The sequence below is a fragment of the Styela clava genome, chromosome 6, assembly GCF_964204865.1.
Source record: "Styela clava chromosome 6, kaStyClav1.hap1.2, whole genome shotgun sequence".
In the NCBI taxonomy this organism is placed as follows: domain Eukaryota; kingdom Metazoa; phylum Chordata; class Ascidiacea; order Stolidobranchia; family Styelidae; genus Styela; species Styela clava.
Window position 1 is genome coordinate 1216795 of NC_135255.1, and position 26575 is coordinate 1243369.

Here is a 26575-nt window from a genome sequence, read left to right on the forward strand (position 1 = left end):
TTATTCAAAAATCTTTTAATTTTTCGGTATATGTTTTTACGATTTTTGGAGAGTAGGTTTGATAATTTTGATACAATAACCAGGCAGAACATGAAGATCGTCCGTTTTGTTTTTTGCAATATAAGCTCAATAAACTGTAAAGGACCCCAATTCACAACTCCGTACTAAAGAGGCTTTGTGTCGCAATAGTAAAACTGTCGGGTTCGCCGAGAACTTTACCACGTTTGCCGTTTTGTTCGCAAGTAACCTGGACGCCGTGAGGGGATTGGGATCTTCATGAGTGCGTGATTGCCGAAATTTAGATAAAATAGAACAGTTGTGTTTGGAGAAGCGATCCAAGTCTTTTGTGTCAGGTGTTATCAGTTACCCAGTGAGTTGAAGTCGAGTCATAATAAGCAAGGATTTCAACGTCACCGAGGAATGCTGCTGGAAATCATCACTCATCGGATAAGGTGATTAGTCATAACGATTTTTAATACTAGGGTTACTATATTTTTGGTGTTGAGATTTTTCACGTAATCCAGATTATCAAAATATAGACTACTGATACTGTTATGCTTTTACTGGTCGTAGTTCTGATCTGACCATCAAAATAATGCTACGACTGGGTTTGCGTTTGTAAGAGTGTGTAATTCAGAAGGATTTCTAAATCCTGATGAAAATACAAACGAAGATTGTGGAAATTCAATGAATTCAATTTTTTGTCGAAACAGAAGGATATACGAGAAGCGAGTAATTGACGTTTGTATAGCTTGGTGTAAATAAAAATATCTAATACACCGCTTCATATTAGATTAGAATATTTCATCTTCGGAAAACAGTTTTGAAGAATTGCATTGCTAGCAATTTTGTTTTGTGATTTGGCACATGTCCCTGTGTTATTTTACCATCTTCATCTAGTTATTCACCGGGCTGTATTTTTTTGTTCACATGTAGGTGACTCTCCAACGAGATGGCCTACGTTTCAGAACTTGGCAGGCGGAAATGCGGGTAGTGATTCGGAGGAAGCTGTGCCAGGAGGTGACTAAATGAGTTTGCTATGCTTGTTTTTTTATTAAATACAGTATCGTAAATTGATACCAATGAATGGTAATAAACCAAATCATAATATCATTTGTAGCCCATCACAAATAGCGCAGCTATCTACGAATAATTGTAGTGCACCGTTTAGAAACTCTGGTTTATTTGAGTAATAATGCAATTATCCATTTCAAACATTTCGTTTGTTCGATCAATCAAGAGTAGCGTAATTCTGAATTGGACTAAAACACTGTGATGATGTTTTGTGACTTATGCATGTATATTTGACCAAAGTTTCAGATAAGTCAACAGACTATACCGCACCATCTTCAGAATCACTTTCAATAAGCAATGTAAGTGATTTCAAAGAAAACAATATATATGGAAAAGAAAAAGGCTGTAAATCAATTAAAAAAAAGCTTCTAAACAAACGCGAACCAGAAAAGAAACGACGAAAAGAAAAATAATTGCACGGATGGGTATATCTTGCGAGAAGTTTAATGTAAAGCTTTAAGACATATCTGTATAATGCATAAAGATGAACCGGCAGTGAGCATAATCTTGTCTCTGCTCAACAACTTAACCTAGTGGGCATATCCACATTCGTATACATACTTGGCATACATTTTTACTACTTAATTATAAATTCAAAATAACAATCATGTTTTTGTTTTCCGAGTTGGTGCAAACATTTTAAATAAATTGTGCAAAGATTCTAAATTGATATTAAGGTTCAATAATTTCATTTTGATCGCTTGTATAGTTGACTGTATAATCAATCACTGCTATAATTAGGCGCCCTAATAGGTAGACATTTGAGTTATATTTGGTGTAATGTTTCTCATTTTAGTTGACATGGCAAAATTTCGTTTCGCATTTATAGGCCCCACTGAAAACGTCACTTTATTGAACATTTGAGATATGTTGTGTATAATGTTCCTCGATATTTTATTCAGAATTTCGTGTTCTAATTATATACCTTCTGAAATGGTCGAATGGTTGAAATTTTTTTGAATGCTTCTCAATATTATTGCCATTCCAAAATATCATTTTGCATTTACATGACACACTTACGTAGCTGAGTAGATGACGATTTGCGATTAATTTTCTTTTTTGTTTTTCAATATGGTTTCAAAATTTTGTTTTATAATATTTGTCACTCTCAAGTTATCGGATAGGTGAACATTAGAGATAAATTTTGAGCAATTTTCCACAACATCGAAATATAATTAGTATTCGAAATTTCGTATTTCAGTTAAATTTCACACACTTACGTGTGTGAGATCTATTTTGTGTAAGATTTCTCAATACGATTCCAGAATTTTGTTTCAATAGTTGTATGCCACACTTGGGTGGTCGGATATGCGGACATTTGAGATATATATTTTGTGTAATGTTTCTCAATATTATTTCAGAATTTTCATTTCAATTTTTGTATGCCCCACTTAGATGGTCGGATAGGTGGACATTTGAGATATACTTTGTGTAATGTTTCTCAATATGATTTCCGAGTTTCCATTGTGATTGTTTTATGCCACACTTAGGTAGTCGGATAGGTGGACATTTGAGATATACTTTGTGTAATGTTTCTCAATATGATTTCAGAATTTTCATTTCAATTCTTGTATGCCACACTTAGGTGGCCGGATAGGTGGACATTTGAGATATACTTTGTGTAATGTTTCTCAATATGATTTCAGAATTTTCATTTCAATTCTTGTATGCCACACTTAGGTGGCCGGATAGGTGGACATTTGAGATATACTTTGTGTAATGTTTCTCAATATGATTTCAGAATTTTCATTTCAATTCTTGTATGCCACACTTAGGTGGCCGGATAGGTGGACATTTGAGATATACTTTGTGTAATGTTTCTCAATATGATTTCAGAATTTTCATTTCAATTCTTGTATGCCACACTTAGGTGGCCGGATAGGTGGACATTTGAGATATAGTTTGTGTAATGTTTCTCATTACGATTTCGGAATTTTCATTTTAATGTTTCATGCCACACTTAGGTGGCCGGATAGGTGGACATTTGAGATATACTTTGTGTAATGTTTCTCAATATGATTTCAAGAGTTTTCATTTTGATTGTTTTATGCCACACTTAGGTGGTCGGATAGGTGGACATTTGAGATATACTTTTTGTAATGTTTCTCAATATGATTTCGGAAGTTTCATTTCAATTCTTGTATGCCACACTTAGGTGGCCGGATAGGTGGACATTCGAGATATACTTCGTGTAATGTTCTCAATATGATTTCAGAATTTTTATTTCAATTCTTGTTCGCCACACTTAGGTGGCCGGATAGGTGGACATTTGAGATATACTTTGTGTGATGTTTCTCAATATGATTTAAGAATTTTTTTTTCAATTGTTGTATGCCACCCTTAGGTGGTCGGATAAGTTGACATTTGAGATATATTTTGTGTAATGTTTATCAATATGATTTCAGAATTTTTATTTCAATTCTTTTATGCCACACTTAGGGGGCCGGATAGGTGGACATTTGAGATATATTTTGTGTGATGTTTCTCAATATGATTTAAGAATTTTTTTTTCAATTGTTGTATGCCACCCTTAGGTGGTCGGATAAGTTGACATTTGAGATATATTTTGTGTAATGTTTATCAATATGATTTCAGAATTTTTATTTCAATTCTTTTATGCCACACTTAGGGGGGCGGATAGGTGGACATTTGAGATATATTTTGTGTGATGTTTCTCAATATGATTTAAGAATTTTTTTTTTAATTGTTGTATGCCACCCTTAGGTGGTCGGATAAGTTGACATTTGAGATATATTCTGTGTAATGTTTATCAATATTATTGGAATGCCATAATTTTGACTTGGTATTGATATCTTGACACTCACAACATAGCATCTGTTTAATCTATATGTTGCACCATAGGGTTGGAATAGGCGAACATTTGTGATATGCTCTGTGTATTTCTCAGTTTCAAATATATAACACGTTTGGATCAATTTGTTTCGATTTGTCTACCATCACGTTGCATTCCGAGTATTTTTTGATATGGAAGAATATTTCCAACACCAAACACAGTGCATCTCCCTTGCACGAAAGACGGAACATTGAAAAAGAAATGCTATTTTTGGTGATAAATATTGCTAAATGGTTCGAATCCATCGGAAATTGAAGCGAGGTCATACGCTTTAAAATGCGTATTAAAATAAAAGCAACATCATTTATGTAGACATCCAGGGCGACATATAAGAGGGGTCCGGCTTAGTGGCGAAATAGGCTAAAACATTTGGTGGTCTGAATTAAGTGGACGAATTAAGCGGACAAAAATTTTATATCTGTTATCGAGAGGATTGTGTTGACTCTTTTTCTCCGTAGTTGTCAACGGCTCTCGCGCTCTCCAAGCACGTATTTAAAAACAATGATACGGGCACAGGAACGACGTCCGCTTAAGTACTGCAATTATGGCAGGTCCGTTTAACTACCGTAATAGAGTTATATATATATATATATATATATATTTTCAATTTTTAAAACGATGGTTATTAGCGACTCTTTAACAAAATATGATATAAAATTGATCTGAGATTGATACCATCTCAGAGTCGTAAAGCTATGAGCTATTTCATTAAATACTGATTACAGAGGAAATGTTAGGCATACACCTGAACCTTCTTGCAGTTTTATTATAAGTAGGTAAACGTAATAAGCAGAGAATTACAAAACAACATCCGCATAGCCGCTGATCATTGGCATTCACCATTTTTTTTGATGTGTATCGTTTTCAACATATTCCACGTGAAACATGAATTAATAAAATCTATATTGCAATGCAGAACAATTTAGCAGAATTATAGGCATAAGAATCGTTTATTCAAAACAAAATCGGTACAGATCACCCGCTAAAACAGTGGATTCTCGCCTTAAGTAATTCTAATTTGTCAAAAATCGGGTCATTGTTTGATGGTACAAACTTGCATAGTTTGATTTTTCCGCAATTCAATAGTACATAGTTGCCAAGTATAGACCGTCTTTGAAAACAGGCGATTATATGGCGCATTACCAGAAGCGGGTACAAAGAAGTGATGTTGTCGGATGTAAAGCTGGTAGTACTCCATCACAAGCACTCTCTTTGCAGATTCTTGATACCAGTCTTAGTTTAATATAGTTTTTCATATTGTCTGCCTTCCCTTCACTGGGAATTTCGTCTCGGGTGACATGGTGTCGCTATGACCATTTTGTAAGTAATTGTCTCAGTTCATTAGACAAAGAAGAAGACACTCCGTCTCTGTGAACGTACTCCGGTAAACCGACCAAAGAAAATAATGATTCGAGACATTTAAAGACAGTGAAAGTAGTCATGTCATCAGCAGTTTTTCTGCACACGTGTCCCACTTGTTCCAGGTGTCCCACTGTACCACGTGTCACACGTGGTACAAGTGGGACACGTGGTGCAGTGGGACACCTGGAACAAGTGGGACACGTGTGCAGAAAAACTGCTGATGACATGACTACTTTCACTGTCTTTAAATGTCTCGAATCATTATTTTCTTTGGTCGGTTTACCGGAGTACGTTCACAGAGACGTGTCTTATGTGTGATAACGGTTCAACCGGAATTCAATTTCTCATATATACCGGTATGTATTTTTATAATATATATATGGCAAGAAATAAGTATTGAATCTAGAAATTCACGTCAAGATCTCCTCAAAAAATATTCGACGTGAATCGTTTTCAATAAACACTGCTCAAGGTGCATAGGTATTTTGCTTAAAAACAGCCCTTTTATGTTTTCTGAAAACATGCATTAATTCGTCAACAATTTGTATTGTTAAGTTCATTTCATATGATAGAGCTTAATTGTAGCTGAATTTTATTTGGCCATGTCTTTGCACCTATGATGTATCTTTTAAATATTTTTAATCAAAATCACGTTAACCGTTAGCGGTACCAAGTCTTAGCGAATATTTTGATTACTTGCTAAATTGTTCATCCTATTTTTAAGAATATTTGTGGCCTCCGTTTGAACCTGATAGCCTTTTAGAGAATAAAGATTTTTCTCTGATATTTTAAGATTTATCTGACATACAAAAAGTGTCTTGTCACTGATACAGTGCAGATATGCGTAATTGGCGAAAAACCATCAACAAAATGACCAAGCACTTCTAATATTGATAATTGCTCTAGGTGACGTCAAGAATTGATCAATTAATACATTCACGCTTACTAGTGGATTACTAAGCATCATCGCCCATCGGTGATTTCTTGTTTTCACGGACATTTGGGTTTAAAATAAATTTATGCTTCCTACCGTATAATAAGAAATCATGCTTAGGTGTGTAGATGAAAATTTGGGTATATGTTTGGGTAATACACTTAAACTGCGCTTTGTTGGTACTGAGATATGACTTATATATTAATGTAAATGTGGGGAAATGTAATATGCTTCAGAATTTCATGTTACCCAAATTTGTCGTTAAAATCCAATCCTTCTTGAAAAACAATAGATATATATCTACTTTACATTAAAACATTCGCAGAACCAGGTTCGACAGTTTGAAATATATATATATATATATATATATATATATATATTTTCAATTTTTAAAACGATGGTTATTAGCGACTCTTTAACAAAATATGATATAAAATTGATCTGAGATTGATACCATCTCAGAGTCGTAAAGCTATGAGCTATTTCATTAAATACTGATTACAGAGGAAATGTTAGGCATACACCTGAACCTTCTTGCAGTTTTATTATAAGTAGGTAAACGTAATAAGCAGAGAATTACAAAACAACATCCGCATAGCCGCTGATCATTGGCATTCACCATTTTTTTTGATGTGTATCGTTTTCAACATATTCCACGTGAAACATGAATTAATAAAATCTATATTGCAATGCAGAACAATTTAGCAGAATTATAGGCATAAGAATCGTTTATTCAAAACAAAATCGGTACAGATCACCCGCTAAAACAGTGGATTCTCGCCTTAAGTAATTCTAATTTGTCAAAAATCGGGTCATTGTTTGATGGTACAAACTTGCATAGTTTGATTTTTCCGCAATTCAATAGTACATAGTTGCCAAGTATAGACCGTCTTTGAAAACAGGCGATTATATGGCGCATTACCAGAAGCGGGTACAAAGAAGTGATGTTGTCGGATGTAAAGCTGGTAGTACTCCATCACAAGCACTCTCTTTGCAGATTCTTGATACCAGTCTTAGTTTAATATAGTTTTTCATATTGTCTGCCTTCCCTTCACTGGGAATTTCGTCTCGGGTGACATGGTGTCGCTATGACCATTTTGTAAGTAATTGTCTCAGTTCATTAGACAAAGAAGAAGACACTCCGTCTCTGTGAACGTACTCCGGTAAACCGACCAAAGAAAATAATGATTCGAGACATTTAAAGACAGTGAAAGTAGTCATGTCATCAGCAGTTTTTCTGCACACGTGTCCCACTTGTTCCAGGTGTCCCACTGCACCACGTGTCCCACTTGTACCACGTGTGACACGTGGTACAGTGGGACACGTGGTACAAGTGGGACAGGTGGGACACGTGGGACAGGTGGGACAAGTGGGACAATTGGGACACGACATTTTGGAGACACCCCTTCATAGGTTGAGCCTGGCATGTTTTTCCAACTTTGTGCATTGCATATTTTTCATTACTCGCAATCGACTACATTGCTAGTTACGAGCGATCGTTCTCAAAGTTGAAACATATTTGAGATTTTCGATGTCCAATTAGCGCCTGTCAAGTTCATCTTTGATTAGGATCTAAAAGAAATTCCTGACGAGCGAGGTGAAAGAGACTATCGTTCAGGCATTTGTTGACAGCAAAGTAGCGATCGGACATAGAAATAAGTGACTTGCTTTTTGTTAATAAATGATACATGTGAGTTTGTTGCTTAGTTTGAATATTTATTCAATAAAAACCAAACGTTTCTATCTTACTTGTCCTTTCATTTATTTATTCTCAATGTATAACGACATCTATAATCTGTTTATCACTCGTAACATTTTTGAAGTTAGGGATAAGAGGCATCATTATTAGAAACTCGCCCCTGGCAGCAGAAAAGTTTAGAACGCACCGCAAGTGTGACATGTGCGACACGTGTGATACGACATTTCTGAGACAGCCCTCTTTTGTCAATGGGATGCCCTAATTCGGATTTATTGAGTGTTCGAGACCTAAAAGAAATCGAACTTTCTCGTTGACTTAAAATGACTGCAATGACAAATACGGACGCATCACACAAAACAACAAACGGTTCTTCATATATGCACCCAAGCACGTTTTTAACAAATGGGCTTTAACTGATTAAAAGAAGACAATTGCGTTGCCTCTAAGAGGAAACAATATATTATTTGAAATTGGCGTCAATTTTTTGAAAAGTTTAGATAATTTTAATAGTAGGCGAATAATTCAATGCAACGTTTCAAATTATTTTCATTTCAGGTGGTTTAAGATCAAACCTTGCCCCCCGCAGCACCCAATCGTTTATCATGTTGCAGTCGGTCTTTTCATACATTTTGACGTTATCTATCACTGAGCGATATTTTCACGTTCGATAAAGGAGATATGAACAAAATCAAATTAGAATTGACCCACAATAAAAATCATTGATACAGCACTAGACTCATTGTTTTATCACATAAACAAGAAGATCGGGGATGGATTTCAAAATTCAGCAAAATAATCCATTTTGTTATACGTTGGCGGACAGGCGCGAGTCACGGTAAACTGACGGAGGCCCCGAAGCGTGATTATCGTCCTCGCAAATAAAACTACATCTACTCGTTTTTTTTGGAATGTAAAGTAGGTGATAGTTACATTTACACTCGATCGTACCTGATTAAATCGAAAACAAAATGTAATGTATGAAGTATGATCATAATTCCTAATCGCTTCCAATAACTACAAGTTTTTAGGATGTGGGTATTATAAGCTCCAATGCAATAATTTGACAATCTTGCATTGAACAGAAAAGTAGCGGATAAAAAGGATTTTTTATTCTACATATCAAATCAAACCACTGATTGCGAGACTGTTCTTTTGCAATCAATTAAATTGCAAATAAATGATTAGTTTACGCGAAGATTTTGTAGTCGTTTACCACCACTTATTCTGCTTGTTTACATCACGCGGTATTCCGATTTATTGCAAAATCAAAGCAGTGTGCAAGTAAATACAAGAGCAGGTTACCCGAATTAGTTTGTCACCGCAAGATAGCCTAATCGAAGAAATTCTTGAATTAAGACTTCTGTCTTCCATGTGTTGCTAAGTTGTTAAGGTTTGTGTGTCTTACAATTAAAGTTTTGAGTGTAGCGGGTTGCACTGTAGCCTATATCCCACAATCATAGCTTTTGTTCTTCCTGATAGTGGAGCAGGCCAATATCGAATTTCGATACGAGAACTACGACAATAAGGGAGATACAGTAATCCCGACCCGTGGTTTTCCGAATATAATAATGGATATCGCTATTGCGAGCGTCATGTTTCTATGAAAGCGTGCAAACCTTTAGTAGGTTTTGTTTAAAGGGATTTGTTAAATATATTTTAAGCCTATCAGGAAATATAATTCACGGGATTGAAATTCTACCCGAAAAGATTAGGATATGTTTCGCTATTCCAAGTAAAATAACAAAACAAAATTATACAATTCATAATTATTCATTATCCATCAAACCCTTGTTATTGAACAATATAACATGGCACGTGACTTAAATAGGACCGACATACATTTTGATATACTGTATCTAAATTAGATTCAGAATATCACTTACACTTACAGTACGGTCAATTCTATCTACAGATTCGCGATAGCTCTGTAATTCATGACTGGCTTTGAACGCTTTTGGATACATGCGAAATAATTCACCCTCCATATTCAAGAAAATTTACCCTTTTCTGAAACAAGCGTCGATCTCTGTCGATAGGTGTGACGTAGAGGAAATAACCGGATTGATTATACGCGGTTGTGGCGCGCGAGATGCGTCCATGGCTTATATATCTGAATTTTAAACATGTATATCTTTGTGATATTCTTTCTGGTTTTGAAAATTTGAGTTTCTAGAAAAGAACAGGTGTTTGTGTAGATTTCTATATTAATCGAATGATGGCAGTGAGTCACATAATATAAATGAATGATGATATAGTGAGTCACATAAAAAGTCATACATTATTTACACATGACAACTAAGTTGTATATACTTGTAACTTTTTTGCTATGCTATAGCATTTTGGGCGCTACAGAAGTGTGCACCAATATAGATGTAACTAATTTTGTTCGCCTATCTCACATCAAGTTGTGTAAAGGAACTGAAACCTATGGGCAGGGCGTATATTCACTTGGCTAACACAGACAGTCTCCGAACTCGTAATAGAACTAAAATAAGGAAAATCGGAATAAAATTAAGGGCTAACCCTAACCTGGTACACACACACTGGAAGTACCAATCATTTCAATACTTCATTCTAGACGTAGTTTGAAGCTAATGAAATTAATAGCATCGTATTGTTTTTTAGTCGAAAATCCTATCGATTTAATAAAATATGCGATTTTCTGAGTTGTTTTAATAAATCAAAAGAAGATTTCGCTCAAGTTAATGTCAATTTACACGGGTCTTGAATTAGTTAATGCCGATGTTGGTAAAGTCACCTTTAAAAAAATATCAAAAGCGCCGCCTATATATTGGTAATACAAAAGCAAAATTACTCCACATCACGTATTTTCATGTTTGGTGGAGAATCGAGAAAAATAAACAGTCAGCCTGCCAGCACGCTCACATTACTCTGTTGAGCCGACTGTTAGCTATAGCTATAGCAAAAGTATTGAGATAATGTTCGGAAGGTACGTTCGGAATTTTCGACGTTTCAAATTATGCTGACACAAAACATCTAAAAGCCATTTCATATCTTTATTTCATCATTTTACAGCGCTTATTTGCAATGAATCCATTAAAATTCATTTCAAAAGTAATTGGTGCTATAGTTATTACTGTTACTGGATTGATATGGTGCCTATTTATTTTAATATGGATTTGTGGTTATAGATTTGCTAATCTATTTCGGCAAACAGCGAAGGGGAAAGACAACAAGCCTCTTCATTATATCGCATGGGACGAAAAAACGCGGAAGAATCCAGGTGCAAACACAAAACCTTGGAATCATGCTTACGTCACAGTGCCAGAATCTGGAATGAGATTTCATTATGTCTATTCAGGAAAAATGCCGAATCATCTTGCTATTTCCGACATTGACGGAGAGACAATTAGTGAACTAATAAGTGCAGAAGATGATGACACAAAATTGATATTATGTCTTCACGGATTTCCAGAGAACTGGTTTAGTTGGAGACATTTATTGCGTCACTTCGACAAATCGCCAAAAAACCTTGACAACTATTTTGTTGTTGCAACTGACCTTCGTGGATATGGCGATTCCGACAAACCGAGTAAACTCGATCAATATCATCTCAACATTCTTGTATCGGACGTGAGAGGTGTCACACAGCAACTTGGATACCAAAAGTTCTCTCTTATTGGCCACGATTGGGGAGGTCTGATGCACAAATTTATCCCGAAATTTTGGAAAAATGCATCATATTGAGTTGTCCATATTTTCATGCAATTTCCGACACAATAAGGCAAAAACCATACCTGGCTATAAAGATGACGTACGTGATATTTTTCCAAGTAAGTAAATATTTCCTATTAATTCACTCCGAAAAATGTGCTATACGAATGCTTATTCATACATGTCATACTTAGCCGTGGGTGCAACGTATGTGTTTTCCTCAGGTGTGGATCCCTTTTCTCTATACTTTGAAATGATCAGTCAATTTTATACTGTATTATGAACGAACAGAAATTTCGAAGTCCAAAAAAATTGCATTTTACACTAATTCAACAGTAAATAATGAGATCGATTGGTTTATTTCAGATGCCACTGCTTCCCGAGTATTTCATTAATTTTTTGAATCACGAATTTCTTGATATATGCTTGAATGGATCGAACGCAGGGATTCAAAATTCAGAAAATCGCCTGACAAAAGCTGAATTGGAAGTCTACAAATACAGCTTGAGAAAATCGGCGGCAACGTGCGCAATCAACTTCTACAGGGCAGCCATTTGGCCTTTCTGTAAGTTTCAGCACCTTCACTACCCTCGAATCAAGAGAACGGGGAAGCGTTTACACGGAGTGCCTATTATGCTGTTATGGGGAGACAGGGATAGACTCTTGGATAAGTCCTTCGCTGAAAATACTAATAAACATCTCAGTCCAAATAATGGTAGTAAGGTTATCATACTGGAAGAAGTTAGTCATTGGATTCAACAAGATTCGCCCCAGAAAACTATAAAACATATCGTAGATTTTATTCAGAGTTAGACTACACAAATTAGAATATTCACTCCACGATTTTCACACTCCGTAAAGTTACCAGCAGTGCCTATGAGATTGCTTTGTGTGAAATTCTACAATAATTTTCAGATGTGAGTTAGGTCATCGAATATAACCAAATGTGAACTGCTTTTGCTTTTCGAAGCTTGTAATGGCGAGGCACAGACCATAGGAAAAGTTCCCATTACAGCGCAATCCTGCAGGTAATTATGGGGAGGTAGCGCCAGTGTTGCTTGCGTCGGAAATACTGGAAGAATCTTTCGAGCAGAGAAGTTTTCAATTTTCTACATTTAAATCTAATATGCCTATATATATCTGACTTAAACTGAATATGACGAGGTGCAAAATAAGTAATGATAATTATATATATATATAATGAAATTACAGTGTGTGCACATCACAGCAAAAATTACAAGAATAGATATGTTGATTATTGAAATTGCATAGTGATTATATAGGATGGGAAGAATTAAAAAAATGGCGGAATTTCATTCTTGTTGCGACCCGCAGATCACAGTGTAGTTATTTCAAAAAATCGACAACATGTTTTATAATCTCCTGTGGTGAATCTTGTTGCACCCAGTGACTTGATCCTCTGACGTATACTACTTTACTGCCGTTGTTTGTGTTGAAGTATTCTCCGCTTTTTGCAGCCAATTCTTTTGAAAGAAATGCATCTCTATCTCCCCAAATAAGCAATATTGGTACAGAATGCAAAGGCTTGCCCACTGATTTGATTCTGGGGTAAAGCAGTGGCGGCCCTGGTTGATTGAACGGCCAGATTGCCGCTCGGTAATAATTGATTGGTCCATTCATGGAGTGACTAAGGCTATACTTAAATACTTCGAACTCCTCGTTTGTCATGCGATTTTGTTCGTTGGAAATCCCTTCTTTCTCTCCTTCAAAAATCTGATGCATGAATTTGTAATCGGATGAGTAGAAGGTCCATTCTGGAAGTATTGGAAGCTGAAAAACGATATTATTGTTAGAAATCAGGCGGAACATGCAAAAATCAGTAATAGTTCATTCTGAAAATGCCTCGGCTAACGCGATTAGAATAAAGAGATCGAAATTATAGTCAAAACGAAAAAGTTGCTCAATCGTCTTTCTCTGTTGGCAAATGTTCCAGATAGAAATTGCAGCTATAACTAGTTTCATCGGCAAAATCATTTTTCAAGGACAAAAAAAGTAAGTTTGTATGTAAATCTTAAAATTGCGTGACCAGCAATCAATTACACAGGTGCATGGTTATAATTTTCACCTAAACTTGTCTGATTGTCATCACTTTGTAAATATATATATATTTTTTATCTTAATGAATCGGTTTGCTCAGCCCAAAATGCGATAAAAGTTGATGAGGTTTCATGCTTATCACCAATTCAACCCTAAATGTCAACTGATGTTTGTTAAAGTTGGTATAATTCAGGAAATTAAACGTTTATACTCTACAGTCTACATTGCCACTTCCAGTCGCTGACAAATCAAATTTTGAAAAAATGAGAGTAAATCAATTATACATAAATGTAAACGGAAAATGTAAGAAATATATTATTACCTGATAAAAGAACATGTACCAGCTTTTTAAAAATTGTCCGAAGCTTCGATTTTTTGAGAATACCGGCGTGTATACTGCATTCATTATAATGCACTTCTCTAAAATTTCCGGATATATACTGGCGACACGGAAGGATATGGCACCACCCCAGTCATGACCCATCAACACGAATTTATTGTATCCTAGTGCCTGAGCTATTCCTCGTACATCAGACACCAAAAGATTAATATGATACGCCTTTGTAGACTTTGGTTTGTCGGTATCACCATATCCTCTAAGATCGACTGCAACGACAAAATGATTTTTCAAGTCTGATGATGGATTGTCAAAATATCGAAGCATATGGCGCCAACTGAACCAGTTTTCGGGAAATCCATGAAGACATAGAATCAATTTGGGTTCGTTATCTTCGTCGTCGTGAATATTCACAGTTTCACCGTCAATATCTGAGATGGTGATGTGCTTCGGCTTTTTTCCGGAATAAACATAGTGAAATCTCATTCCAGATTCCGGTACTGTGATATTTGCATGATTCCAGGATTTCGTGTTTGGTCCAGGATTATTTCGGGTTTTTTCGTCCCATGCTATGTAATGAAATGGAGGAGATTCCTTATGCCTGTTTTTGCGGCAAAATACCTTAGAAGGTCCTTCTGTGATTACAGAACGCAGTACACCAAAAAGCACGACAACACTCCAAAAAGATCCAATCGACAATATAATAGCAGCGGAAACTGATTTTATAACGAATATTCTAATGGTTTCCAACATTTCAAAATCTTTTATGTTCAAGAAAATATCTACGAGACCAGATTAAGCCTAAGCCTGTTAAACAATAGCATCGATAGATTGAACACAGAAAAAAAGTCGGACACAATAATATAATATTTGCTTCCTATACATGTTTCAGATGTTAATATAAATTAACATGACAAAATGTAATGGGCGCGGTCGCTCGTATTATCCTACAGTTACTTCATCCAAGATTAGTTTTTCTTTCAGAAAACTTGCGCATAATTGAAAGCGCATCACAATTAACTACACAGCTAATGTACATAATGTACGTTTTGAAATCACGTCAATCTATAAAAAATAATTCGAAAAAAAGGCAAAAAATAAACAAGTTCAACAACTAATATCTGTTTGCGTGTAACATAATATAAAGTTTTACTTATAAATAAAAAGGCACATGTTTATTCTGCGTTTGTGATTTGTCGAGAACATGCGAATCTCACACGACGCAAACATTGTTATATTTGATTGTGAATTTGTCAAATATATGTACAAATTTTTGAACTGCATGTTGAGTATACATAAATCATAAAGTTTGGAAAAAAGAAAAAAGAATTTTTGAGTTCGATTACTCAACACATGATCATTCACACATTCTCGTGACTAAAGTTGGAAGTTAGGAAAAACGTGCTTTTTGGAGTAAAAATATATGCAGTAATTGAAGTCAACATTGATATTAGGCATCATAAATTTCAAAAGTTGATCAAACTCGAAATTTGCATAGAAACATGATGTTTAAGTTCTGTCTAATTTGATACGTATGTATGAAAAACAATTAGTTTCGCTTTTCTAGAGCACGACATAAATTTAGAAATTCAATTTTTCTTTATTCCATTCCGGAATAAATTTTTATTTTTTTCGAAATGCTTGTTGGGTACTGCAGAGTAAATTATTTGTTCGCAAAGGACTTGTCCCATTTACAGTCCATTCACAAAGCATTAGGTTATAGACAAAATTAAATATATAGAAGTCAAATCTCCAATCGCCATAGCCTTGAATATTGAGTGCCATCATTTCTAGAATATGGGCCATTGAATACATAAAACAAACATATTTGACTAAATCAGTATACTTGTATACAGTATACATATCTGCAACTGCAAGGTTCATGTCTTAGGAATGAATCTATTCATCCATGGGTGATTCATCCATGAGACATATAGATAAGTCAGAGACATATTTCGATTAGACTGATTTCAAAAAAATGATAAAGTTTTTTTATATATTTCATTAGTTACACTTGCTAGCAATCATTTCAGGAATTCTACAATATTTTTCATTGCTTCTTTCGGTGCATCTTGCTGCACCCAATGACTCGCTCCTTCAACGAACACGACTTTGCTTCCATTGTCGGGATTAAAATATTTCCCGCTGATGTCCGCTAACTCTTTTGTCAGAAAAGCATCTTTGTTGCCCCAAATCAGTAATATGGGTACCCCGTACAAAGGTTTCTCTTGACTTCTAATTCTTGGGTACAATAAAGTTGGTCCTGGCTGGTAAAAGGGCCAAACATTGGCGCGATAGAAATTTATCGGGCCGCTTGTACTGTGACGGACACTGTACTTGAAAACTTCTAGCTCTTCGTCAGTCAGACGATTCTCGCGATTTCTTATTCCTCCACGATTGCCATTGAATGCGGCCCCAAGTAATCGATAATCCGACAAACGGAAAAGCCATTCTGGAAGAAACGGTAGCTGGAAAGCAAAAAACGATTTAGAAAACAAAAATACTTCAACCTGACATTCGCAAGAACTATGTCAAGGTCAGTAACATATACAAAGCAAAGTATATGGTGTGCAAGAATCAACCGTGGAAGAGTTCTACAAAAGATTGAAACAAGATAAAATAGAAAGTTGGTCGGATAACTTGAAAGACCTAGAGCAGGGTGGTCCAAGATTGGCAGCTCCGTGGGCCACAAAATTACTTTTGCATTGTTCTTGGGCCAAGAACTTTGCTCGTTGCCTCAGCAAGCCATAACACTGGTCAATTCAGTGACATTATGTGACCACATGTGGCCCACGGGCCTGGGTTTGGACCACCCTGGCCTAGAGTGTATTAGAAGTTAGCAACCGAATGCCGCTCATCTGGTCTCTAGAATTAAAAAAAAACTAAAACCTAAAGTATATATGAGACGATTGTAACCGAGTGCTATTCAACTTTGTTCATAAGAAGGTAATTTGGTGATATGAATATATATATATATATGCTTTTCTACAATATTATACCTGATAGAAAAACATGTACCAGCTTTTCAAAAACTGCCCAGGATTTTTCTTCAAGACATCATAGTAAGCTTTAGTATAAGGTACATTCAATATTATGCACTTTTCCAAAATTTCCGGGTAGATCTTGGCCACATTAAATGCTATCATACCGCCCCAGTCATGTCCCATCAGCACAAATTTTTCGTATCCTAAAGCGTGGGCTATACCTCTAACATCAGATACCAGATTATTAAGATGGTAGGACGCAGAAGACTTTGGCTTGTCCGAATCGCCGTAACCTCGAAGATCGATCGCCACAACAAAATGATTTTCTACTTCTGGTGGAGGGTTGTCAAAATATCGGAGGACGTGACGCCAACTGAACCAGTTTTCAGGAAATCCATGAAGACAGAGAATCAATTTGGGCTTGGTGCCAGCAAGAGAAGGTTCGTCTACTATTATCGTTTCCCCGTCAATGTCAGAAATAGCAACATTGTTGGGCTTTTTTCCAGAATAAACATAATGGAATCTCATTCTCGTTTCAGGTACCGTAATGTACGCATGATCCCATGGTTTTGTGCTTGGTCCTGGATTTTTACGGGTTTCTTCATCCCACGCTATATAGTGTATGGGGGCAGATTCTTTCTTGCGATTTTTGAAGTACAAAACCTTTCGAGGTCCATGTGAAATCATAGAATACAACACGGAAGCTATAACAAAGCAACTCCAAAACGATGCTATTCCGACAATGACGATTGCTGCAATTAATTTTACCACAAAATCTTTGAAACCAGCCATATTTAGAATTATATTCTGAATAGTAAGGCGTCACCGTCAAATTTATTAAATACGTAAAATATGAATGATACGAAAATATCTGAAATTTTATTAGAAAATTAACTTCAACTGTTGCAATTCAACTGTTGGATTATCTAGTTATTCTAGTGGGTCAACACGGGGTTCCTTTGATCTATATTCTAATCCATAGAGTAAACACCCGAAAATCTTGTAAGCCATACGCTTAGACGAAACATTTTGATATTTATAACCAGTAAACAGCACGTTGTTACGCGTTACCCGTAAAATACAAGAAACTTACAAATTCAATATTGTTCGTAAAAGCCGTAATAGGTTCATTCCCACTGATGGAAGCCGAGAGAAACTAGTAAGACCCACGATCTTTTTCGAGAAACTGTGGATTGAAATAACGACTCAGACGCCAAACGCATTTATTATTACTAACGCATTAGAATTATTACTATCTAGGCATATACACTTAGAATTAAATCTGTGCTTAGTGGCGCAAAAATATCGTTTATGATCTATTCTTTATGACGTTCCGACTAAATATATTTTATGACTGACTCAATATGAGACTGCTGACGAGTTGGGTGTTTAATGCAAAAAATCAACTCCGCGTAAACTTTTTATCAGTGCACACTGATTGTCCGAAGTTCAAACTATTTGGTTTCAAAATTAAAAAATAGTTAGCTGGTACATGACCGAAAACTGACTAAAATCACGAATACCGATCCTTGTCATTTTGCTTTATGATTGCTAAAAATGCACTGCTATACTGCCGTGTTACTGCATGAGTTCATCTATTTCCTTAAACTACCATTTTGACTGGTTTATTCGCCCAAAAGAGATACAAATATTCAATCTGCATTTGGAAATGCTCCATTACTCAGTAAACTACAAATAGCTTACAGGAAGCTAGAATATACTAGCTCAATATTTGCTTTTTCACGGTCCATGGTTTTAAACAAAGCCAATATTTCCATTCACAACAGAGTACAAAATAATGTAACATTGTATAAATACAGATGAAAATCATATTTCAAAATACCGACGAGAACTAAGTAATAAAGGCAAAAAATTAACCAAATGCTGACAACACATATAGTTATAGGAAAGATACTATCATTCGATGGAAAGAGGATCCGAATAATTGAAATGCGCGCGCAAACCATTGAGGTTATATTCATCTCAATGGTGCAAACAACTTCGCGATATAAGCAAACGATAAATGGGAAAAATAAGTTCATTTTGAACGCTATACATTTTATAGTTCAACGACATTCTCCTAGTAGGCCTATTTGATCGCAGAACGTCTGTGTATACAGTGTACACTCTACTCTGATCTCGGACATGTATCAAAGAACACGGGGCGAATCATATGGCAATTCTAGAGATAAAAAATCTCGACAATTCTAGAGATAAAAGATACTTGCGTGCGTTTCAAACCACATATCTGATGATGATAGAGTTAGGTTAGACAATCAATTCATCAGCTCATTTATTCCGAACTAAGGTATTCTTCAAAACCAGTGGGCTCACAAAATGTATGCTGAACATTTTGATTAAATTGAGAACCATCGAGTGACTGTTCAGATATTTGATATATTATCTGATAGCACATGTCTGTATGCCTTTGTGAACAATTAAATCGTCTTTCGAGATAGGTGGTATACTTAAATCAAGTGTCGCTACTTTTCTTTCATATTAAAGTGATATGTTACACTTTATTGGGCACAGACGTAGTGTATGTACCAGGTTAGGATTAGACCGTAATTTTTTTCCGATTTTCTTTATTGTAGTTCTATCGCGAGTTCGTGGATTGTCTGTATTAGCCAAGTGAATATACCCCCTGCCCGTAGGTTTCAGTTCCTTTAGTTTAGTTTATACAACTTGTGTATATGTAAATGTAAGTTACCTCTATATTGGTACATACACTTCTGGGGCGCTCTTCATTGGAAAGCCTAACGTTCATTTATTTGAAGTAAAAAAGCAACAAACAATTTCAATTCGAATTTAGTGTCAAATAACTTTACACAAGTTGCGTCTGATTACTTCTTAGATTACAGAGAGAGTGTTTTCATTTGAGTTCAAAAAAGCTCCTAACGGAATGTAATCACGCACCTCCTTTCCACGTTTGATGTTATTGTTCCATTATTAGTGGATACATTTCTTTTATGCATGAGAGCAAGCAGCTGTTACTGACCAACAAAACATGCATTCGCAGCCATTTCTATGATGTCAGGGCAGTATGTTCCCCAGCTTTTCTCTTTAGGGGGGGTGTTTAAAAATTTAGGGGGTGGTAAATAATTTGCTATTAGAGATAAAACTAGGCTATTTGTATTCTTAAAAAAAAATGGTATGTATTTAAGAAACGATGTACATGGGGGCCCCCCAAGTTGATTGACGGCCAGCCAAAATCCACAGCAGAATGAAATTGTAGGGCCAGAAAAGGGGAGCAAGGAAAAGTGCGGGACGACACGGCTGGGGTCCAGGGCGCGCTCAAGCGCCCTGAGAAAATTTTGAGAAATAGGCACCAAAATAGGCTCTAAGCTTGATTTTAGATACACATAGCATCGCAGTTTGTTATGCAATAAAATCAATATTTATAAAATTTAGCTGATAGAATTCCCGAGGAATAGATAACAAGCACGGCTTTCAACCGTAAATATATACTACTACGTTTCAACAAGTAATTTGCAACTGATAGTGACTAATGAAGTTACTTGCTCATCTGGCATTGTATGAATGGCTACTTATGGCTTGTTTTGTTACACATTTCTAATTTTTTTGAACATGTTTGTTTGACTTTTGTATGAATTAAATTTTGAAATACGCTCGTCAACTGATCATAATGTCGCATAATGTTGTATTCCTTCACAACTGAAATATTTTGTAAGAAAACAAATCGCTGAAGTTTGATTCTTTTCAATAAAGAAATAAAAACGCTGTCATTCATCTAAAAAACGTCTGTTTTTAGTGCCTAGTTTTCGTTTTGTGACATCTTTAAGCTTTCTTAATATATGGCTGATATCTAAAATAATGCAGTGTGTAATCATAATACCCATACCTATACATAAGATACCGGAATAATCCAATTGTTACGAAATGAACGTGCTTAAACTGTGATAATGATGTAACAATAGATGGTATCTAAAACTGGAAAGGTACCACATGAAGGGTTAAACTATTTCACTCAAGTTCGGCGGGCCATTTTAAATCGTCACGCGGGCCGTAGTTGGCCCGCAGACTGCGGTTTAGAATCCCTCAGTGTGGAATCGCACCTCAAAATTAAGGGGGGGTGTTTGAAATTTTAGGGGAGGTGTTCACCCCCTATAGGGGGGGTGTAGGGAAATCACTGTGTCAGGGTCACCCAACAAATGTTCTTCCATAAGGGTGGAATAGTGAAGCGCTTTATATTTTTGGCCTTCATTCCTGGTTGAGCAAGAGCAAACCATTCCTCGTCGCCGTATCGTTTATTCGTTTCATTTGTTGGACACGAAATTTTTCTATTTGTCATTATGAAAAAATGGCTTTTCGCCTCAACTACTGGACCAACCGCTTTCAAATTTTCAGTTGTTAAGATTGTACGCGTTCTTTCTATCTTGAATATCTAGCGTTTCGTTGCACCTCAGAAGTAAGTCTGGGCTTGTTGCAAGGGAGACGTAATGCTTTTTTTCGACAGGACCTGTTGCGAGTCGATTTCGTTTGTATTTATCACATAGATATCAATTACAAAACTTTTTTCAAATGTTTTTTTTTCTCATTTTTGACGCGACATGGTTGAGCAAAAGAAGCACGTGTCTCGAGAAATGGCTGGCATAAAGCGCGTAAATGAGCTTTCCAACAAGATCGCAGTGAATTTTCTCGCACAGAAAGTTAGGACATTTTTTAGGAGAGGTATACAAGAGGCTCAGAGGGAGGACGGTGTAATTGAGTTAGACAAGACCATTTTTGCGTCATATTAAAGCATGATCCATGATTCTTAGAGTGTTCGTAATCACGGTAGCGCGTCAATTTTTCCATATTTTCAATTCTCCAAGTTTTATGTCTGTGAGTATTTGAAAGATGACCGTACATTTGAACCCACGTGCATTCGAACCCATACATTTGCACCCGTATATTCGCGAGTTCAATCTATATGAGGGTGCTAAAATCCGTGGGTTAGGGTTAGTATGGGTTCAAATACCCTTAAAAAAAATTCCCATAGGTGCAATAGTATGCAAGTGCAAATGTCGTGGGTTCAAATGTAATGGAACCATTTGAAAGCTAAGAAATATACAAAGATTCTGTTATTAATTGAAAGAAAGTAATTTGAGGGAGGGCGGTTCAATTGGTTTGACACGACTACTCGGGTAAGAAAAAGTCAGCTAATCCCAATGATAGCAGTATGTAAGCAGATGCGTTGGAATTAGTACGAATAGAGAAAACTCCGCATTTGAGATTTTGCAAGTGACAATAAGATCATAGTTAAAAGAATTATCATTTTAATTTATCCAAATAATTAGATTAAATACTAAATTGAATTTATACGAGTCGTTGATTAATACCTGGGTTCGTTGGAGATGTCTCAGGGGTTTGAAAGGAGTCTAAAAAAAATTCAATTGTTATTTAGGTACATTGCAATAAAGGCACAGCAAAGTGAATATTTTACTGAGAGCGAATAGACAGAGCGATAATTTACTTCACTTAACGTATTATAAAAAGCAAAACATAATTTTATAGCAAATTGAAATTTCAGATTTTCGTTTATTGCAAGACATTCATTCATATTAGCTCAAGTTGGTAATACTCTTACGACTGAGCGATACTTAAACGGCGATGTTAACAATATTTTTTCATTGTTATTGGGGCATTACATTGTGATATATACTGATAAAAAGCGCTTAAATGATGCTAAACTGACTTTCCTTCTAAGTCTAGTAGTTTAATCAAAAGGTCACAGAATATAATGAATACTTCTTGAAGACTCAAATATCGGAGACAAGGATCACAAAGCCCATTCATCTCCCGATCCATATTTCCTAAAAATGCAGAAATGTCGAAGCAACATCCCAAGCCGTGCGTATTATTTTCGTTCATGCAATGTTCGTTCACGAACCGAAACATTTGAAGTTGTCAGGTGTTTTCATTTGTGTCAGAACTTAATCTCATTCATTCCGCTGACTTCAAGATGAAGGGAGCACTATTTTTATTGAATTTATCTATTCTATCTGTGGTAATAACAGGGAAAAATGTATATAAAGTTCCCCAAAGCAAAAATCGGATTGATTGGAATAAGGTATGATATAGTAATTACATTACTTTGAAAGTATTTAAATATTTTAAGATTTTTATATGGGGATTTTATAACCGAACGACAATCCAAAGAATAAGGTAATAAAAATAAATCAGACAAATATTTGTTATTTCTCTAAAACTTTTCGACTTCAATCTTCCGTATCTGAAGATGGAAGAGACCGCTAGATGACGATCAGTTTATTTTAATTTATTTCCCTCTGAATCTTATCGGATTGTCCACTCATATTTCCAGCAAACTTGCTGCTCAGCTAAGCTCTTTCTGTACCAGCCTCAATTCCTTCGTGTCCATATATTTGAGCATTGCTCTGTTTTCCATTCAGATACCAAGAAATTGGTACCTTGCATTCGACGCTGGAGATCCTATCACGAGTGACTTTGATTGCAAAACCGCTCTAAACATGAAGTTACAAAAACTGGATTCAAGTTTACCGCAAAATACTTTGTGAACGGGTATATATTTATATTTCACTCCATTATGCACAAGTTTTATCGACTTCACGAATTATTCAAAAAAAATATTACAGCATGTGTTTATGAGAACTACGTCAGTAGAAATAATGAAAAAATTTTTTGATTGGGTCTTTGTATCTTTAATTAAAAATGTTGAAACAGGGCCGAAATTTTTAATTTATGGTTGCAACTAAAATAACAACTTTGGCAGAATGTGGAAATTTTTAAATCATGGCGACTTTTTTGAAAAATTCTTAAAAATTAAGCAGGCATGACAGAAAGTATTGCCACATTCATATTTTAGAAAAAAAGAGGGCAAAGTGGAAGTAACCAAATATCTTCAACCCAAAATCTTTTATATCTTCAATCTCTTCCCAAAAGGTTTGCTCATCTCAATTATTTTTTAATTATATTTTACACATGCCAGGGCTGTAATAATAATGCTATGTCAGGCAGATTACCAAAAATTTTTTTTTTTAATCATATTTTTGTTATCCCACTTTAGAAAATTATGTTTATAATCGCACAGAAAAATTGAACAAGAATGCGGTTATCGAAGGTTAGATTTTGGTTGAAATCTTATATTTGAAAAGAATATGGAAAGAATTAAAGTCAAAACATGAGCAAATATATGATCGTAAATTATTATTTCGTGTTTATATTAATATGACTCTTGTGTCATAAATCTTATTTTATTTGGTGCAACAGATAAGAGCCATATAATTTCGTTTTGTCAATGTCTCAAGAGCAGGCAACAAATTTAAGCTAATTAAAGTTAAAAATTATTTTCATTTGTTTAATTATAGGGTATAGCAAATCGACTGAACAGTCGCGAAGGCGAGACATTTTACTCAACGGACAATGAATCTTACTTCTTTCACATCAGCTGTGATGAAAAAGTTAAGGCATTAGTTAGTAGTTGAAGAGTGCGTGTGTGTAAATTCCTATATATATATGTTTTATTGTTAACTTGCGCTGATGATTTTTATACTTCTCCTTCTTCTATGTTTTCGTGCCGGTGGATCTGTATGCATGTAATGCAAGAATGCTGTAGCAAGAATGAAGAACTATCATACCAAGTTCAGACGAAGCGTTACATTAATATATTTGTGTTAGTGTGCAGCAAAGCTCTTAAATCACTTAGTGTCTTATTGTTAGTTGGAGACTCAACTAGCAAAATTCATTTACAGATAGATAAATCTGCAAAAAGCCATAGACTTTTAATGTACCGGTTTCAGAATCGCCGTATTCGTGTAGTATCCTATGTTGTTCTCGATATTTTCCATGGTTGTGGTCAATAGCTTTTCCAACATTCATTCTATACGGATTTCCTGGTTGAATATATTATTTTACAGTATGAATGGCGTCGATGAAACATGTAGCTAATAAAATTGACACTACCTTTTCAAAATAGCTATTTGACCTTTACTATTTAGAATAAACGATACAGTAACAAAAGACGAAATAAAATTTCATTTCTTGTATCAAAGCAATATAACAAATTTGCTATTCTTAGGTGGTTACATCATATGAGCTTTTACTGCAACTCCTAATCCAGATGTTCCAACCATTATCACAGCTGTAAACGCTCTCAGCGATTTTGGAATTCGATCGAAATTCAAGATTTCAGGATGTTCCAACAAGTTGATTGACTTCACAAAATAAGATAAAAGAATGACATATATTTATATATACATTTAAACAGAACAAAATGCACCTTTTCAATTGTAGTAGGCTACCATACTGCTATTTCCACCTGAATTGCTAGTCTGCTGAAATTTTCTAGATAGATAAAAGTAACCGCCCATGTCGACTTAATCTGGTTGATATATATTTTATCTAATACTGTTTTTGCTTGTATCAAAAGACAAAATTTTACTTGTTGTTCTGCATTGCTTGTTACTTTCAGGTCGTCTGTACGCTTGTTTCGAAAAATTGATAAGAAACTAATCAGAATATGCCTCATAAAAGTAATCAGAATTTGTGTAAAAAAATAAAACAAAGCAACTTTTCCGTTGTGTAGCCTATTTACAACGATGTTGACCCATAGTCAAATATGAAATGTAAACCAGATTCAAAAATATTTTTTAGATACAGGTTCGAAAAGGTAAATAATTTGCCTTTGGCCGGAATTATTTTCAACGATGTTGAAAAATTGGCGACCTATTGCAAACTTTGACTACAAGATCATGGCAAAAATTATATCCACCCGCCTTAAAAACGTGCTGGATGGTGTTATCACAAGGACCCCAAAATCGACCCTGACTGGAAGATCTATCCAAGACATTCACAACAACCTGGACACTGTGATACGTCATTCTCGTGAAAAGAACCTCTCGACATTTGTCATGACGGTAGACCAACTTAAATCCTTTGACATGGTCGACCATAAGTTTGCCAACTTTGTGTTAAGCCATTCCGGGACACCTTAATGTATAGACTTAGTGTTTGAAAGTTGATGCGACAGAAGCTTGTGAAACACGAATTACATCAAAAGCAACAGTGCGCGAGTGATGATCGTGAAGCGTTATTTTCACAAACTCCAAGCCTCTAAATAATTTGGAGTGTGTGAAAATAACGCTTCACAATCATCAGTCGCGCACTGTTGCTTTTCATGTCATTCGTCTTTGGGGAATGAAAGCAAAAAAAAAACAAGAAAATTGTACAAGTTGTACTGAATAGATTCAATTATTTCACAATAAAAAAAACGCAAAATATCAGTCTTTCTGGTATTTGAATTTTTCTTGAGATTTTGCCGCTTTAAGAAGATCTTGGTCATTGCTGATAAACTCGTAAAACTCATTGCATGACATATGAAAATTCAATTTCATCATCAGTTCAGCTTCAACAAGATTAGAGTTTAGTTTGTTTCTACTCTTGGTCCGAAGCGCATTCATAATACTTAACACTCTTTCACAATTCGCGTTTGACACTGGAATTGACAGGACAAATGACACAAGACGTAACAGTTGTGTATCTTCTAGCTGCTGAGTGGCAAAGAACCTGACCCATCTGTTCGAAACGTCACAAGTCGATCGTAAAAGTTCACTGCGAA

At 35.5% G+C, this 26575-nt stretch overlaps 2 protein-coding genes, 2 long non-coding RNA genes and 1 pseudogene across 5 annotated transcripts in view; 3 read left to right on the forward strand and 2 right to left on the reverse strand.

The window, feature by feature from the left end:
- Window positions 1-26575, forward strand: part of LOC144424297 (uncharacterized) — a 180167-nt gene that overhangs the window by 41414 nt on the left and 112178 nt on the right. The window lies entirely within an intron of this gene.
- On the forward strand, window positions 174-1496 carry LOC120331597 (uncharacterized). The gene is made up of 3 exons (XR_005567988.2): window positions 174-452; window positions 937-1020; window positions 1315-1496. It is a non-coding gene; the product is annotated as an uncharacterized LOC120331597 (long non-coding RNA).
- LOC120331128 (epoxide hydrolase 4-like) lies at window positions 10964-12411 on the forward strand (annotated as a pseudogene). Its single transcript, XR_013476619.1, has 2 exons — window positions 10964-11717; window positions 11965-12411. The product of XR_013476619.1 is annotated as an epoxide hydrolase 4-like (transcript).
- Window positions 12775-14746, reverse strand: LOC120331817 (epoxide hydrolase 4-like). Its single transcript, XM_039398972.2, has 2 exons — window positions 13979-14746; window positions 12775-13389 (listed from the first exon to the last, which is right to left on the reverse strand). The coding sequence occupies exons 1-2, from the start codon at window positions 14744-14746 to the stop codon at window positions 12946-12948; spliced, it is 1212 nt and encodes a 403-aa protein (XP_039254906.1). The 3' UTR covers window positions 12775-12945.
- On the reverse strand, window positions 14830-17847 carry LOC120331816 (epoxide hydrolase 4-like). The gene is made up of 2 exons (XM_039398971.2): window positions 16993-17847; window positions 14830-16461 (listed from the first exon to the last, which is right to left on the reverse strand). The coding sequence occupies exons 1-2, from the start codon at window positions 17767-17769 to the stop codon at window positions 16018-16020; spliced, it is 1221 nt and encodes a 406-aa protein (XP_039254905.1). The 5' UTR covers window positions 17770-17847; the 3' UTR covers window positions 14830-16017.